Below are 14,952 nucleotides of genomic sequence, written 5' to 3' on the forward strand. Positions count from 1 at the left end.
AGGAAAAGGTTTTCCCTCCCCCAAACATCTAAACCCAGTACTTTCAATACTTGTTGAAAACTGGGTATATTTTTAATATCCTTAAGAAATATTAACTTTAAAACTTGGATATATACTGTAGTCATCACTGTACCTTAACTGGACCTGCACTGTGAAGTCACATTTGGTCCCAGAAATATCCCTAGAAAAGACAGAGGAAGAACTATAATTATTTTAAAGACATGCACATGAAAGCTGATTCAAAGACACTTCTACTCCAGAAAGCATTGCAAATTAATCAGAGATACTAATTGTTCTCAGGGTAACTAACACTGTAATATATTTTCAATACTAATATTTGCATGACATTAACACTCACCCAATACACTGTTCTAAAAAGTCACTTATTACAGACAGTACTGGGTTCAAAAGTCAAACTGCAAGTTCTATTTGAAGACAACTTACATGGAACTACTGATCTGCTGCACTTGCTGTGGCGTCAATGCAAACGCAAAGCAGGTTTCTCGAAAGCGCTGACTGTTGTCTGATGCTAAAGAAGAAAAGGATTATACTTTTAATTATCTTCAAATGTATATGTCCATGAATAACTGAAAAATTGTGCTGAACACTGGAATTTGACACAACATTGTAAAATGATTATAAATCAATAAAAAATGTTAAAAAAAAAGTAAAAAAAAAAAATTCATCAACAGAGAATACAATGCAAATAAAACAATGCACCCACTCACATGACTTTAAATTAACTAGGATGGATACCAGAGTTTAGATAAGTCAATTAAGGCACTGAAAAATAAGAAATGTGCCAAATATATAATCATATAAACATTTTCATCTAAAATGCACACTTGTTTAAAAACAGAATAATACAAACCCATTTAAAGATACATGGTTTCTCAGCTAAGTAACAAATATATACACCTTGAGATCTCCACAGGCGAGATGACATCTGGTCTTTAAGGCAAATTAAGAGTTTTACCATCTCCCATCTAACTACATCATGCAAGTTTTATACAATAAATATCATATATAATTTCTTCTATGCTTAGATGACTTGACTTCAAAATTTGCCTGTGGTCACGATCTCAAAAGAGGAAAAACAAGAAGCAGGGAGGGAAGGAAGTGAAGGTGGGGAGAGAGAAAAGAGCAGGAGAGCAGACAAGCAAGCCTAGGTCAGTGTGGACCAGGGACGCCTGCAGGCTGCTGCTGTGAGCAACAGTCCTACTGGCTTTTAATACATGTTATATATATATTTAAAAAAATCAGTGGTCAATATCCCTCTTTTTCACTGATGTTTTCTCAGTGCTTGGCACAAAGTAGCACTGAATGTCTGTTAAATGAACAAAAGACTGAAAACTAAGAAATACCAAATTAGGCAGCCACTATGGAAAACAGTATGGCAATTCCTTAAAAAACTAAAAATAGAACTACCATATATGATCCAGCAATCCCATTCCTGGACATACATCTGGAGAAAACTCTAATTTGAAAAGATACATGCACCCCAATGTTCATAGCAGCACTATTTACAATAGCCAAGATATGGAAGCAACCTAAATGTCCATCAACAGATGACTGGATAAAGAAGTTATGGTATATACCTACAATGGAATACTACTCAGCCATAAAAAATGAAATAATGCCATTTGCAACAACATGGATGGACCTAGAGATTATCATACTAAGTGATGTAAGTCAGACAGAGAAAGATAAATATCATATGACACAAATGATCTTATTTATAAAACAGAAAGAGACTCACAGACATAGGAAAGAAACTATGGTTACCAAAGGTGAAAGGAGAGTGAAGGGATACAATAAGAGTCTGGGATTAGCAGATACAAACTATTATATACAAAATAGATAAACAACAAGGTCCTACTGTATAACACAGGGAACTATATCCAATAGCTTATAATAACCTATATTGAAAAAATATGAAAAAGTATTTATATGTGTAATAATCACTATGCTATACCTCTGAAACTAACACAACATTGTAAATCAACTATGTTTCAATTAAAAAAAAAGCCAAATTAAATTATGTAAACTATATTTTTCCAGGGTAATTTTCTAGAACAAATGGATCACTAAAAGTTACTACCAAGGAACTCCCAGCATGTGAGCCACTTAAACCTGTGCAGAAAAAGTACCTGAACTTGGCCATCTCTTACTTTCAAGCAATACTTCCTCCAAGACTACCACCAAACTATAGTATGTCATGCTAAAAAATCTGTACAAATGCAAAAAGGCACTGTTGACCTACAATTTCATGTCAATACAGGAGTATCTTTTCAAGTCTAAATTTGCATTTCTGCATTTTGTGATCTGGGAAGACTTTTTTCTTAAAGACTCTATCTCCAAGAAATAGTTACTAACTAGAAAGTTACCTTAATTGTGAAATATCAACCTGCAAAGAGGCTGATAATCAACAATCAGAATGTAGAAAAGTAAAGTTTCCTCTGTTAGACAATGAAGGTAACTCCTTTGAGTCTTAGAGGATATATCTCTATGAAGATTTCAGTCCAGTAGGCTTAGCCCGATTTAGATTATTGGCTTCATTCTAGAAGAGTGCTAAAACAATTTCTGAAGTACTAAAACCCATCATTCTCTAGGCAAAATTTCAGATTCATTTTAGAATATATGAGTACAGTAAGTTTTGGACACACATATGCAGATTTAAATAAAGAAGTTATGACTAAAATGACGAGACTGTTTCTTGAGCCACAAATAAAATCCAGGTTTATTACTTAATACTAATGCCTATTTACATCTCTTTTACAGACAGTTGACTGGAATGCTCATGGGGTTATTACTGTTTAACTGGAAAAGCGTCTTTCATACTATGTGATTTTCAGGTTTAATTTTGCTATGAATGCCAGTGAATTTATACTTTTGGTCTTAGATAACAGACTATTTAAAATTTTTTTTTAAAGTGAATTAAACTATTATTATCCCTTTCAGAAAAATTACACCAAACAGATTCATGGAATCTTCATATTGAAAAAGGAGTCTTACAAATCATCCAAAATAACGACCTCCAGTGTTGGGGAAATGCATTCAGATGGGTACACACGACAATCCACAGGGATAAAGGAACAAATACCTATCTACTTATAAAACGGAAGTGTAAAAAGTTGAGCTTTTACATAAAATCTACTTTACAAAGACATCTAAAACTTTATGTCAATCTTAAAAACTTCCATTTTTGGTGTGTTTTATGACATACACAATATTAGTATAAGAGTTTAATGTATAACACATATATGGTATATACTAAATTTTTTTGCTGAGAGGTACAAATGATCGAAGTTTGCAGACCATTGTTCTAGACAGAGTTCAACTTTCCTTTCAGTTTTTTCATTTATAGTTTGTGCCCTTTTAGCCATGGAGGAAGAGGGGCCATTACCTTGTCAGACAGGAGATGACTGGCGATGAACAGTGTAACTGTAAGAAAGCTTGCAGCCCAACAGAGTAGCAAAGTTTAGTGGAAAGAGATGAGATCACAGAGACCTCGATTCCAAACTGGTCTTACCATTTACTTGCCATGTGACCTTAGGTACTTATCCATTCTCAGTCTGTTTTCTGTAATATTTAAACATAAACACACACACACACACACACACACCCCCTCACTGGGTTATTTGAAATATAAATGAAGTAAAGTATTTAAAACAAGTACCAATTTCCTTTAATGTCACCCTTCCTCATGTTCTTACACTGAATCAAAAAATATAATCCTGTAACTCCTACCCATAGATGTCATACAGCATATCCAATCACAGCCATTCTACAAATATTTACAGATATTTCAGACAGCATTAATGTGCCCCCTTCTCTCCATGAACTCTTCCCACTGTATTCCAGGCAAGATTTCAGAATGACTCCCCCATCCTGATCCTTCTCCTTTGGATATATCCCAGGCTATCACACTCTTAAAGTGACAGCCAGAACTGCACACACTGTCATAGCACGTATCATTTCTCCAAAATACCTGCTGCCTCTCTGTATTGGCCCATCCCTGTGGGAGGATTATGACCCAGTGCCACTGATAGTAGCCCTGATCAATGGAGTATGAGTGGAAGTGTACCACTTCTGAGCAGACCTTAAAGAACTATCCTTGGGCCTTAGCATCTTTATCTCCAGTCTGCCTTGATTCTAGAGTGAATAAAACATACAGCAGAGCCACAGCCAACCTGCAGTTAATAAATAATATAAGTGAGAAATAAATCTTAGTTGTCTGATACTGAAATTTTTGATTTGCCTGTAAGCTGACTGATGTATTATTCCATATGTGATATGATTAGCATAGTATTTTTTTTAATCAACAACTACTATTGTTAATCCACACAACAATCATGAAGAAAAAGTATCTGCTCTTTTTTTCAGATTTAGAAACTGAGGTTCAAAGTAGTTATGTAATTGTCAAGGCCTCACAGAAGGTACGTAAAACCAGATTTGGAACTCAGCTCTACACATTTCCAAAGCCCATGTTCTTCTCGTCACATAGGTCTAATCAGCTCCCCTGATCCACATGGTTTATTTTTATTAATGCAGCCTAGCATTATACTGGATCTTAGAAAACAGGAAAAGAATTATCCATGATACCTTCATCATAACTGCTTATCATTTTTACATTTCTTTCCAATCAAATTATACATATAATTTGAAAGATTGCTTTTTAAAAATTGCCCTTAACATATTTTCAATCACAATCCCTATTAACATATTTAATTATTGCATTGTATACTATCTATGGGGTATATGAAAATTTTACCCCACTGCATATGGGCATCCAGTTGTTCCAGCACTATTCATTGAAAAGACTCTTCTTTTTCAACTAAATTGCCTTTTACACCTAAGTCAAAGATCAGTTTTTCATATATATGTCGGTAAAAATATATACAAAGGGCCAATAAGCACATGAAAAGATGCTTAATATCATTAGTCATTAAAAAAAATGCACATCAAAACCACATACCACACAAAACCAGGAACACTTCAAAATGTCTAGGATGGCTATAATTACAAACAAAACAAAACAGAAAACAAGAGTTGGTGAGGACATGGAGAAACTGGAACCCCTCATACACTGATGATGAGAATATTAAAATGGTGTAGATGCTGTGGAAAACAATTTGGCAATTCCCAAAAAAGTTAAACATGGAATTATCACTAAGACCCAGCAGTTCCACTCGTAGGTATATACTACTGCAAAGAATTGAAAGCAGGGACTCCAACAGATGCCTGAACTCCAATGTTCATAACATCTTTATTCACAATAGCCAGAAGATAGAAGAAATCCACATGCCTATGCCTACCAACAGATGAATGGATAAACAAAATGTGGTCTGTTCATACAATGGAATATATTATTCAACCATAAAAAAGAATGAAGTTCTGATACAACATGGATGAACCTTGAAAACACTATGCTAAGTGCAATAAGACAGATACAAAAGGGCAAATACTGTATCATTTCACTTATACATCTAGAATAGGCAAATTCATACAGACACAAAATAGATTAGGGGTTCGTAGCGGCTGAGGGAAGGAGGAATGGGAAGTTAATGTTTGATGGGTACAAAGTCAGTGTTTGGGGTGATATAAATTCAGAAACAGTGGTAATCATTGCACAACAGTGTGAATGTAATTAATACACTGAATTATACACTTAAAAATGTCATTCATAGTATATATATTTTATTACAATAAAAAGATTAATAAAATAGGTCTGAGACCTAAATGTAAAACTTGTAACTACAAAACACCTAGAACACATAAAAGATAATCTTTGTGACTTTGGGTTAGGTAAAGATTCCTTTAAATACAACCCCAAAACATACTCTTTTTTTTAATCGATGAATTGGACTTCATCAACATTAAGAAGTTATGTTCTTTGAAAGACACTGTTAAAAATAAAATGAAACGAGAAGCCAGACTGGGAGAAAATATTTACAAATCACATATCCATTAAAAGATTTGTAGCCAGAATACACAAAGAACTCTAAGAAGTCACTAAAAAGAAAGTAAACAATATAACAAAATTTAAAATGGGCAAAAGATCTGAATAGACATCTCACCAAAGAAGACAAATATATGGATGACAAAAAAGTATATTAAAAGATATTCAGTATCCTTACTCTGTGGAAAATGCAAATTAAAACCACAATAAGATACACACCTATTAGAATGTCTAAAATCTTTAAAATGACAATATCAAGCATTGACAAGGATGTAGAGCGACTGGAAAATTCATACACTGCAGGTGAGAATGTAAAATGACCCAACGCTTTTAAAAAGTTTGGCAGTTGCTTACAAAGTTAAACTTGTATCTATCATTTGACTCTATTATTCCATTCCTAAGTAATTTATCCAAGAAGAATACAAGCATATAACAAAGATTTGAGCCCCAATTTTCAAAGCAGCTTTGTTCTGACAAGCCAAAACCCAGAAACAACCCAAATGCCTATCAATGAGCAAATGAATAAAGAATGTTATAACCATAAAATTAAACACCACTTAGCAATCAAAAGGAATAAACTACTGATACACACAAAATCTTACAATAGATCTTATAATCTTGAGTAAAAGAAGTCAGACCTCACCTCCTTCAAAAAAGTTAATAGAGAGTATATGCTCCATGATTCCATTATATAAAATTTAAGGAAATGCAAACTGATCTATAGTGACAGAAAACACATCTAATCCAGGGGCTGGGTGGGAATGGAAGGGGCAGCAGGTAGGGATTATTAAAAGGACGAGGAAACATTGGGGAGTTATGGATATGTTCACCATTTTTACTGTGGTGGTGATTTCACATAGTCAAAATGTATTAAACTGAACATTTCAAATATGTGCAGTTTATAGTATGTCAAGGACATATATATGAAGTTGTTTAAAAAAAATAGTAATTAAAGCAAAATGACACACATACACAGGTGGGCGGGGGAGGCAGAAGGAAAGGGAGGATTAACAACAGAACCTTGGGGAACTTGTACCACATTTCAGGCTCAAGTCAAGGAAGAAACAGCCAGATATTCAGAAAGAAAAACATGAGGAAATGATGTCCTCGACACCAAGGGAAAGGAGAATTTCAAAGTGACAGTGTTAAATGCTCAGAGGTCAGTTAGGATAAGAATTGAGAAGTGAATTTCATAACTAGCAAGTCACGGGTGATCTTGGCTGGACCTGTTTCAGTGGAATGTGGAGCAAAAGCCAGACTGCAACAGATTCAGGTATGAATGGTTACTGATTTAAACACTTAAATATGAGAACTCTGTTTTCATATCTGCTATAGGAAACTATGTATCTCAGATTTGTGAATTAATTACCATTCTGTTTTGAAACATCATAACCAATCTTGAAGATCTCCGAAGTTCTATAATGTACAGTAATTAGAAGTTTTGCTAAGATAGGAGTTGAATATTATCTATTTTGGGGGTGTAGAATGAGTATCCTTTGGGTAATAACTCAGCCTCTCAATGTGGCCGAAATTGCTGTATACTTGTCAGTAGCTCTCGTTGAGGGTAAAAACATTTACCCTCGTTTAGAGTCATTAGATTTTCATTTTTTCTATGCTCCACTTTAGAGAAAGGATGAAATGTTCTAGTGGAGTTCATAATCAAGGATACCTACAAAGGCCGTGGAGGGTATCTCTTGTGAATATTAAGGGCTTGTTGTACAAGATTTTCAATGACCTGACCCCATAAGTATTAATCACTAATGTTTCATCTGTAAGAAAGAAAAGCATCGCCCACAATAATCAGGATAGAATTATAATTTAAAGTATACAAAATGTGCAGAGAGAAAGTTAAGGTTTTAGAAATTTCATTTTTTTTTAAACATATTGTTCCATAGAGATGAATTGGACTAAAAAGAGAAAGGAATCACGTTGCAATTTACATAAACTCAAAACACTGGAAGGTAAAACCCAGATACATAAAATAAACAAGGTTATCGAGATTCTGATGATAGAAACACTGAGCTAATCTAAGTGGTTGTACTTTCAACTGCTCTAAAAATATTCGCTATTCCACCTCACCAGCAGAAAGGAAAGCTAAAAATAGTCATCTTTCTGTTATAGAATATTTCTTGCTGGTCTTGGGGAAAGTGAAACTCAAGTACCTATCTACAAATGTCAGCCTTAACATCTTTAATGAACATTCTGGTTTATTCAAACAAACAAAAACCTGGGCAACTAGGTAGTTTTTAAAAACCTAGCTGGAATTACAGAACTTTATCATTAGGCTACTAGCCACCATTAAGACAGAAAGTTGTAGAAAATTTATATCCTCCAATAAAAGACATATACCAAATCATCAACAAATTCACAATGCTTTAACTATCTATCTTTAATATGGGAAGTTTTTAAAGCAAGTAATATATAATGACGTGAGACCATAGTCATAAAATATTAAGGGAAAAATGCAAGCTATAAACCTGAAATGTACAGCATAAGTAAAATTATTTATAGAATATATGCACTGAAAGATCAAGAGGCAGCAAAAACTGATTTCTCTGTAACTTAAAAAAATTTCCATATTGAGTATGTATTGCTTTTATAATAATTTGTTTTAAGTATCTTATGTAGAAAACAATGTAAAATCACACACACAATAAATATACAGCTATGATGTTCTATTGCTAGATTTTAACAATTCTCATGGTGGCAAATGCTTCACAATAAAACCTGGGTAAAGTTCTTTGGGGTACAATGTGAATTTTTCCACTCATACAGAATAAAAATGACCAGTACTAAGAAGTGGGAAACAACGCTGTAACATGTAATCAACACCATTTGACTCCAGCTCTGTAAAATCCTTTGATTTTATTGCATCACATTCCAATTGCAGGTTCCTAATAAATTCATTTTCAATAAGCTTGCTACACTTTTCATCATTTTTCTCCTCTGGATTTAACTCTACTTGTCCTATTTATTTTGCCTTTATAATTTCTCAGATAGTTTACTGAGTTAGCTGGTCTCCTGACAGATTTAAATTGAATGAATCTATATACACTCTCGGGTAACTTTAAAGCTAAAAGTATGGTAAATATTTTATCTGGCCTATCCTTTCACAGCTGGCATGCTATCAGGCTATTTTAAGTCAGAGGGGTTAAGAAACAGGACTGGGTCAAATCAAGCCAGCCAGCTATGAACCCAGTCTGATGATCGATGTTTAAATGCAAAAATAGAAAAAGGAAGCAGACTGTAATTGGGAAATTCATTTTCTTTCTTTTGAAAAAAAAATTCATTTTCTTCTTTTTCTCTTGTTGGCAATACAACCAACCCAAGATAGAAAAAAAGACTAAAATTTTGCTACTTGATGATAGAAGCTAAAAAACATTTTGGTGTACATTCTTCCTCCTATACATACACACTATGTGTACATAATGTACACATTGTTTCCCACAAAAATCTCACTAAATACTTTTCTTTTCTCACTTAAAAATGTATAATAAAGGGAACTATATTTAGTATCTTGTAGTAACCTATAATGATAAAGAACACGAAAAAGAATATATACGTCTAATTGAATCAATACACTGTACACCAGAAACTAACACAGCACTGTAAATCAACTACACTTCAGTTTTTTATAATGTATAATAAAAAAACTCTCCACGTCAATAAACCTATCTCTGTCATCATTTTAAGTGGCTACAAGGTATTCTATTACATAGATATGCCATAATTTAACCGATCTCCCATTGTTGGGCATTTAGGTTGTTTTCAACTTTTTCCTACTAGAAACTATGCCTTGATGAATCTTATCCTCTCTCCCTGGTGTGTGTGTTCATTTATATGATCTTTATTTCCTTAGGACAAACTCTTAGAAAAGGAATGAGTGGGTCAAAAGATATACATATTTTTAAAGCTTTTGTACAAGTTGCCAGATTGCTTCCAGCAATGTTCACTTGCATAAGTAAGTGGTACACGAGAGTAATAAAGTTCCTGGCCAACAATGGGCACTAGATTAAAAACATCTTATTGTCTAAAATTTGCATTGCTTTGGCTACTCTGTAAGTTGACTACTCTTCATAGTCTTACTGTCTTTGGTTTTTAAATCACTATTTGTATCAGTCATCTTGTAATTTTTTCTTTTGATGCTTCAAAACTGAGAAATGACCACTGCTTTTAGTGACATAATGGTCATTCACTGATGACCTAGATGATAGCAGTTTATTTGGCATGGATTAAGTGAAAACCATTTGGAAAGGGTTCATGAGAGAAAGAGAGGAAAGAAATGAGAGACAATGAATTGAAACATTCCTGGTAAGGATTTTTGTGAAATAAAAGAAAATGGGGGTATAGCTGGAAGGAAATTAGGAGAAAAGTAGTTTGTTTTTTCAAGATGGGAAAGTTAGCATAAAATTGTATATTATGGAATGACCTGGTAAATAGGCAAAAAACTGATGACAGAGAAGAGAGAAAGAAGAATTACTAGAAAAAATCAACCAAACCAAAAGCTGGTTTTTTAAAAAAGTAAATAAAATCGACAAACCTCTGGCCAAACTCACAAAGAAGAAAAAAGAGAGAGCACAAATTAGCAAAATAAGAAAGGAAAATGGAGAAATTACAACAAACAAAATAGAAATACAGAATATCATACGAGAATATTATGAAAAACTATATGGAACCAAACTGGATAACCTAGAGGAGATGGACAAGTTTCTGGAAACATACTGTCCACCAAAACTGAATCAAGAAGAATCTGAACACTTGAACAATCCGATCACTAGAAAGGAAATAGAAATAGCAATTAAAAACCTCCCTACAAATAAAAGTCCAGGACTGGACGGCTTCACCGGGGAATTCTACCAAACATACAAAGAAGAACTCATACCAGTCCTTCTCAAACTCTTCCAGACGATTGAAAAGGAGGGAATACTCCCAAACTCATTCTATGAAGCCACCATCACCCTGATACCAAAACCAGGCAAAGACACTACAAAAAAAGAGAATTATAGGCCAATATCACTGATGAACATAGATGCCAAAATCCTCACCAAAATTTTAGCAAATAGAATCCAACAACACATAAAAAAGATTATACATCATGACCAAGTGGGGTTCATCCCAGGGACACAAGGCTGGTTCAACATACGCAAATCAATCAATGTAATACATCACATCAACAAGAGAAAGGACAAAAACCACATGATCATCTCAATCGATGCAGAAAAAGCATTTGATAAAATTCAACACCCATTTATGATAAAAACTCTTGCCAAAGTGGGTATAGAGGGAACATATCTCAACATAATAAAAGCTATATATGACAAACCTACAGCCAGCATAGTACTCAACGGTGAAAAACTCAAAAGCTTCCCACTAAAATCTGGGACAAGACAAGGATGCCCACTATCACCACTCCTATTCAACATAGTCCTGGAAGTCCTAGCCACAGCAGTCAGGCAAGAGAAAGAAATAAAAGGGATCCAAGTTGGAAAAGAAGAGGTAAAAGTGTCATTATATGCTGATGACATGTTACTATATATAGAAAACCCTAAAAGGTCCACACAAAAGCTACTAGAGCTGATTGAAGAATTCAGCATGGTAGCAGGTTACAAAATTAACGTTCAAAAATCAGTTGCATTTCTTTACACTAACGATAAATCAACAGAAGAAGAAAGTAAAGAAACAATCCCCTTTAAAATAGCACCCAAAGTAATAAAATATCTGGGAATAAATCTAACCAAGGAGGTGAAAGAATTATACACAGAAAACTATAAACCACTGATGAAGGAAATTAAAGAAGACTTTAAAAAATGGAAAGATATTCCATGCTCTTGGATTGGAAGAATCAATATTGTTAAAATGGTCACACTGCCCAAGGCAATCTACAGATTTAATGCAATCCCTATCCAATTACCCAGGACATATTTCACAGAACTAGAAAAAATCATAATAAAATTCATATGGAACCATCAAAGACCTAGAATTGCCAAAGCATTACTGAAGAGAAAGAAAGAGGCTGGAGGAATAACTCTCCCAGACTTCAGACAATACTATAGAGCTACAGTCATCAAGACAGCATGGTACTGGTACCAAAACAGACATATAGACCAATGGAACAGAATAGAGAGCCCAGAAATGAACCCACAAACTTTTGGTCAACTCATCTTTGACAAAGGAGGCAAGAATATACATTGGAATAAAGACAGTCTCTTCAGCAAATGGTGTTGGGAAAACTGGACAGCAGCATGTAAAACAATGAAGCTAGAACACTCCCTTACACCATATACAAAAATCAACTCAAAATGTATTAAAGACTTAAACATAAGACAAGATACAATAAACCTCCTAGAGGAAAACATAGGCAAAACATTATCTGACATACATTTCAAAAACTTTCTCCTAGAAGAAATAAAAGCAAGAATAAACAAATGGGACCTAATGAAACTTACAAGCTTCTGCACAGCAAAGGAAACCAGAAATAAAACAAGAAGAAAACCTCCGGAATGGGAGAAAATTTTTGCAAGTGAAACCGACAAAGGCTTGATCTCCAGAATATATAAGCAGCTCATACGACTCAATAAGAAAAAAATAAACCCAATCCAAAAATGGGCAGAAGACCTAAACAAGCAATTCTCCAAGGAAGACATACAAATGATCAAAAGGCACATGAAAAAATGCTCAATATCACTAATTATCAGAGAAATGCAAATCAAAACTACAATGAGGTATCACCTCACACCAGTCAGAATGTCCGTCATTCAAAAATCCACAAATGACAAATGCTGGAGAGGCTGTGGAGAAAGGGGAACCCTCCTACACTGCTGGTGGGAATGCAGTTTGGTGCAGCCACTATGGAAAACAGTGTGGAGATTCCTCAAAAGACTAGGAATAGACTTACCATATGACCCAGGAATCCCACTCCTGGGCTTGTATCCAGAAGGAAATCTACTTCAGGATGACACCTGCACCCCAATGTTCATAGCAGCACTATTTACAATAGCCAAAACATGGAAACAGCCTAAATGTCCATCAACAGGTGACTGGATAAAGAAGATGTGGTATATTTATACAATGGAATACTACTCAGCCATAAAAACTGACAACATAATGCCATTTGCAGCAACATGGATGCTCCTGGAGAATGTCATTCTAAGTGAAGTAAGCCAGAAAGAGAAAGAAAAATACCATATGAGATCGCTCATATGTGTAATCTAAAAAACAAAAACAAAAACAAACAAAAACAAAGCGTAAATAAAGGACAGAAATAGACTCACAGACAGAGAATACAGAGTTGTGGTTACCAGGGGGGTGGAGGGTGGGAAGGGATAGACCGGGATTTCAAAATTGTAGAATAGACTTCACTGTATAGCACAGGGAAATATACACAAAATGTTATGATAACTCACAGAGAAAAAAATGTGACAATGAGTGTCTATATGTCCATGAATAACTGAAAAATTGTGCTGAACACTGGAATTTGACACAACATTGTAAAATGATTATAAATCAATAAAAAATGTTAAAAAAAAAAAAAGAATTACTAAGCAATGTCTTTGAATAAGCAACCGGATGAGATCTAATGCACAAGTGTAAGAATTGACCTTGGCCCAGAGACCAAACAACTTATACAGTATCAAAAGAAAGTGTATATAGCATATGGGCGGAGAGGTAAATAGGTGTGTATGAGGCACTTATGACTGTGGGAACTTTTAGAAGTTAACTTTTGACTGGTTCCATTTTCATGGTGAAGAAGAAATAACAAGCAAAGTCATGAGCTAAGAGTCAGAGTGGAAGAATAGCTGTTTGTGAGAGAATAATGTGTTCTGAGAATAAAATACGAAATAGTCATCCAGCAAAGTGGGAAGAGCGTGTAAACCAGTGTAGCACTGTCTGATGGCTGGGTAGGATTAAGCCCTCCTGTCCATACACAAATCACTTCTAGCAGCTTTTCATATATTAAAGATATGTAATATAGTCATATAATTATTTTCCTTTTATTTATTTTTGCCATTTAATGTAATTTAAAAAATTTTGAGTACTCATAATGAAATTTCAATGCTTTCTTTCCTGAAGGAAAATTTCTTCCTAACCTCAATATTATTTAAATATTTTTATGCAGTTTAATGCATTATTTATGCACTTATTTCAATGCAACCTATATTTCCCTCTGATATCACTTTAGTTTCATTTTAAGCATTTGAATCTTTAAGCCATTTTGATATTATTCTGACAAGTTGGCGGTAGAAATCTTACTTTTTAACGGTTAATTAGGTACTCCTGAACAATTCAGCATCCAATTCATGCCACTAATTAGAAATTTCACTTTTATGTTACTTTAAAATTATATTTCTACTTCATTAATTGCTTATTTAGGCATCAGTTCCACAGTTTCAATTACTAGGCCTTTGCTACATATATAGATAGTTATGTATTATATGTGGGATAGCATATACTTCATCTTCAGAATTCCTCTTATTTTTTTCTTCTAGATTATACTGGATATTTCAGTCATGCTACCTACCACATCCAACTTCCCATCCTAGTTGACTCTTCCCAGCCCATACCTTCTACCAGGCAAGCAGCTCTAGGCTGTTTTCTATACTGAACAGCCATTGTTGGCAATAGGGAGCCTAATTCTCCCAGGGCTGGCCTATCCACAGGGCAACCCATAAAATGACTATGCCTGAAGGAATCCATCCATGCATTAGCAACATATTAACTAAAATCAATTCAAACTAGCTTCTCCTAGGATTTGGAGTGTGGAACATACAGGGTCTCCAGAGCCAAACAAAATAGATGCTTAGAAAGAAAAAGAGATGCCACAGAGGACGCACATTACCAGTCAGAGAAAGCACATAATCATAATTTTGTAATTCTGGTTTTAATTCTTGTATAGCCTTACAATAAACCTTTCTTAGATAGCCTGAGGTATCACCGCTCCTTGCAATAAGGAAAAAACCTACAAACACAAAAGAAACTTTAAAATCATTTGA

At 34.4% G+C, this 14,952-nt stretch overlaps 1 protein-coding gene across 2 annotated transcripts in view; it reads right to left on the reverse strand.

Annotated features, from left to right (window-relative positions):
* The window catches only part of PIAS1 (protein inhibitor of activated STAT 1), a 115,086-nt gene that overhangs the window by 41,900 nt on the left and 58,234 nt on the right, over positions 1-14,952 (reverse strand). For both annotated transcript variants that reach the window (XM_032480879.1, XM_032480880.1), the window contains 2 exons: positions 445-529; positions 134-181 (listed from right to left, as the gene is read on the reverse strand). In XM_032480879.1, coding sequence (XP_032336770.1) covers positions 134-181; positions 445-529 — 133 coding nt within the window. The remainder of the gene's footprint in view (positions 1-133; positions 182-444; positions 530-14,952) is intronic.

The sequence above is a fragment of the Camelus ferus genome, chromosome 6, assembly GCF_009834535.1.
Source record: "Camelus ferus isolate YT-003-E chromosome 6, BCGSAC_Cfer_1.0, whole genome shotgun sequence".
NCBI lineage: Eukaryota > Metazoa > Chordata > Mammalia > Artiodactyla > Camelidae > Camelus > Camelus ferus.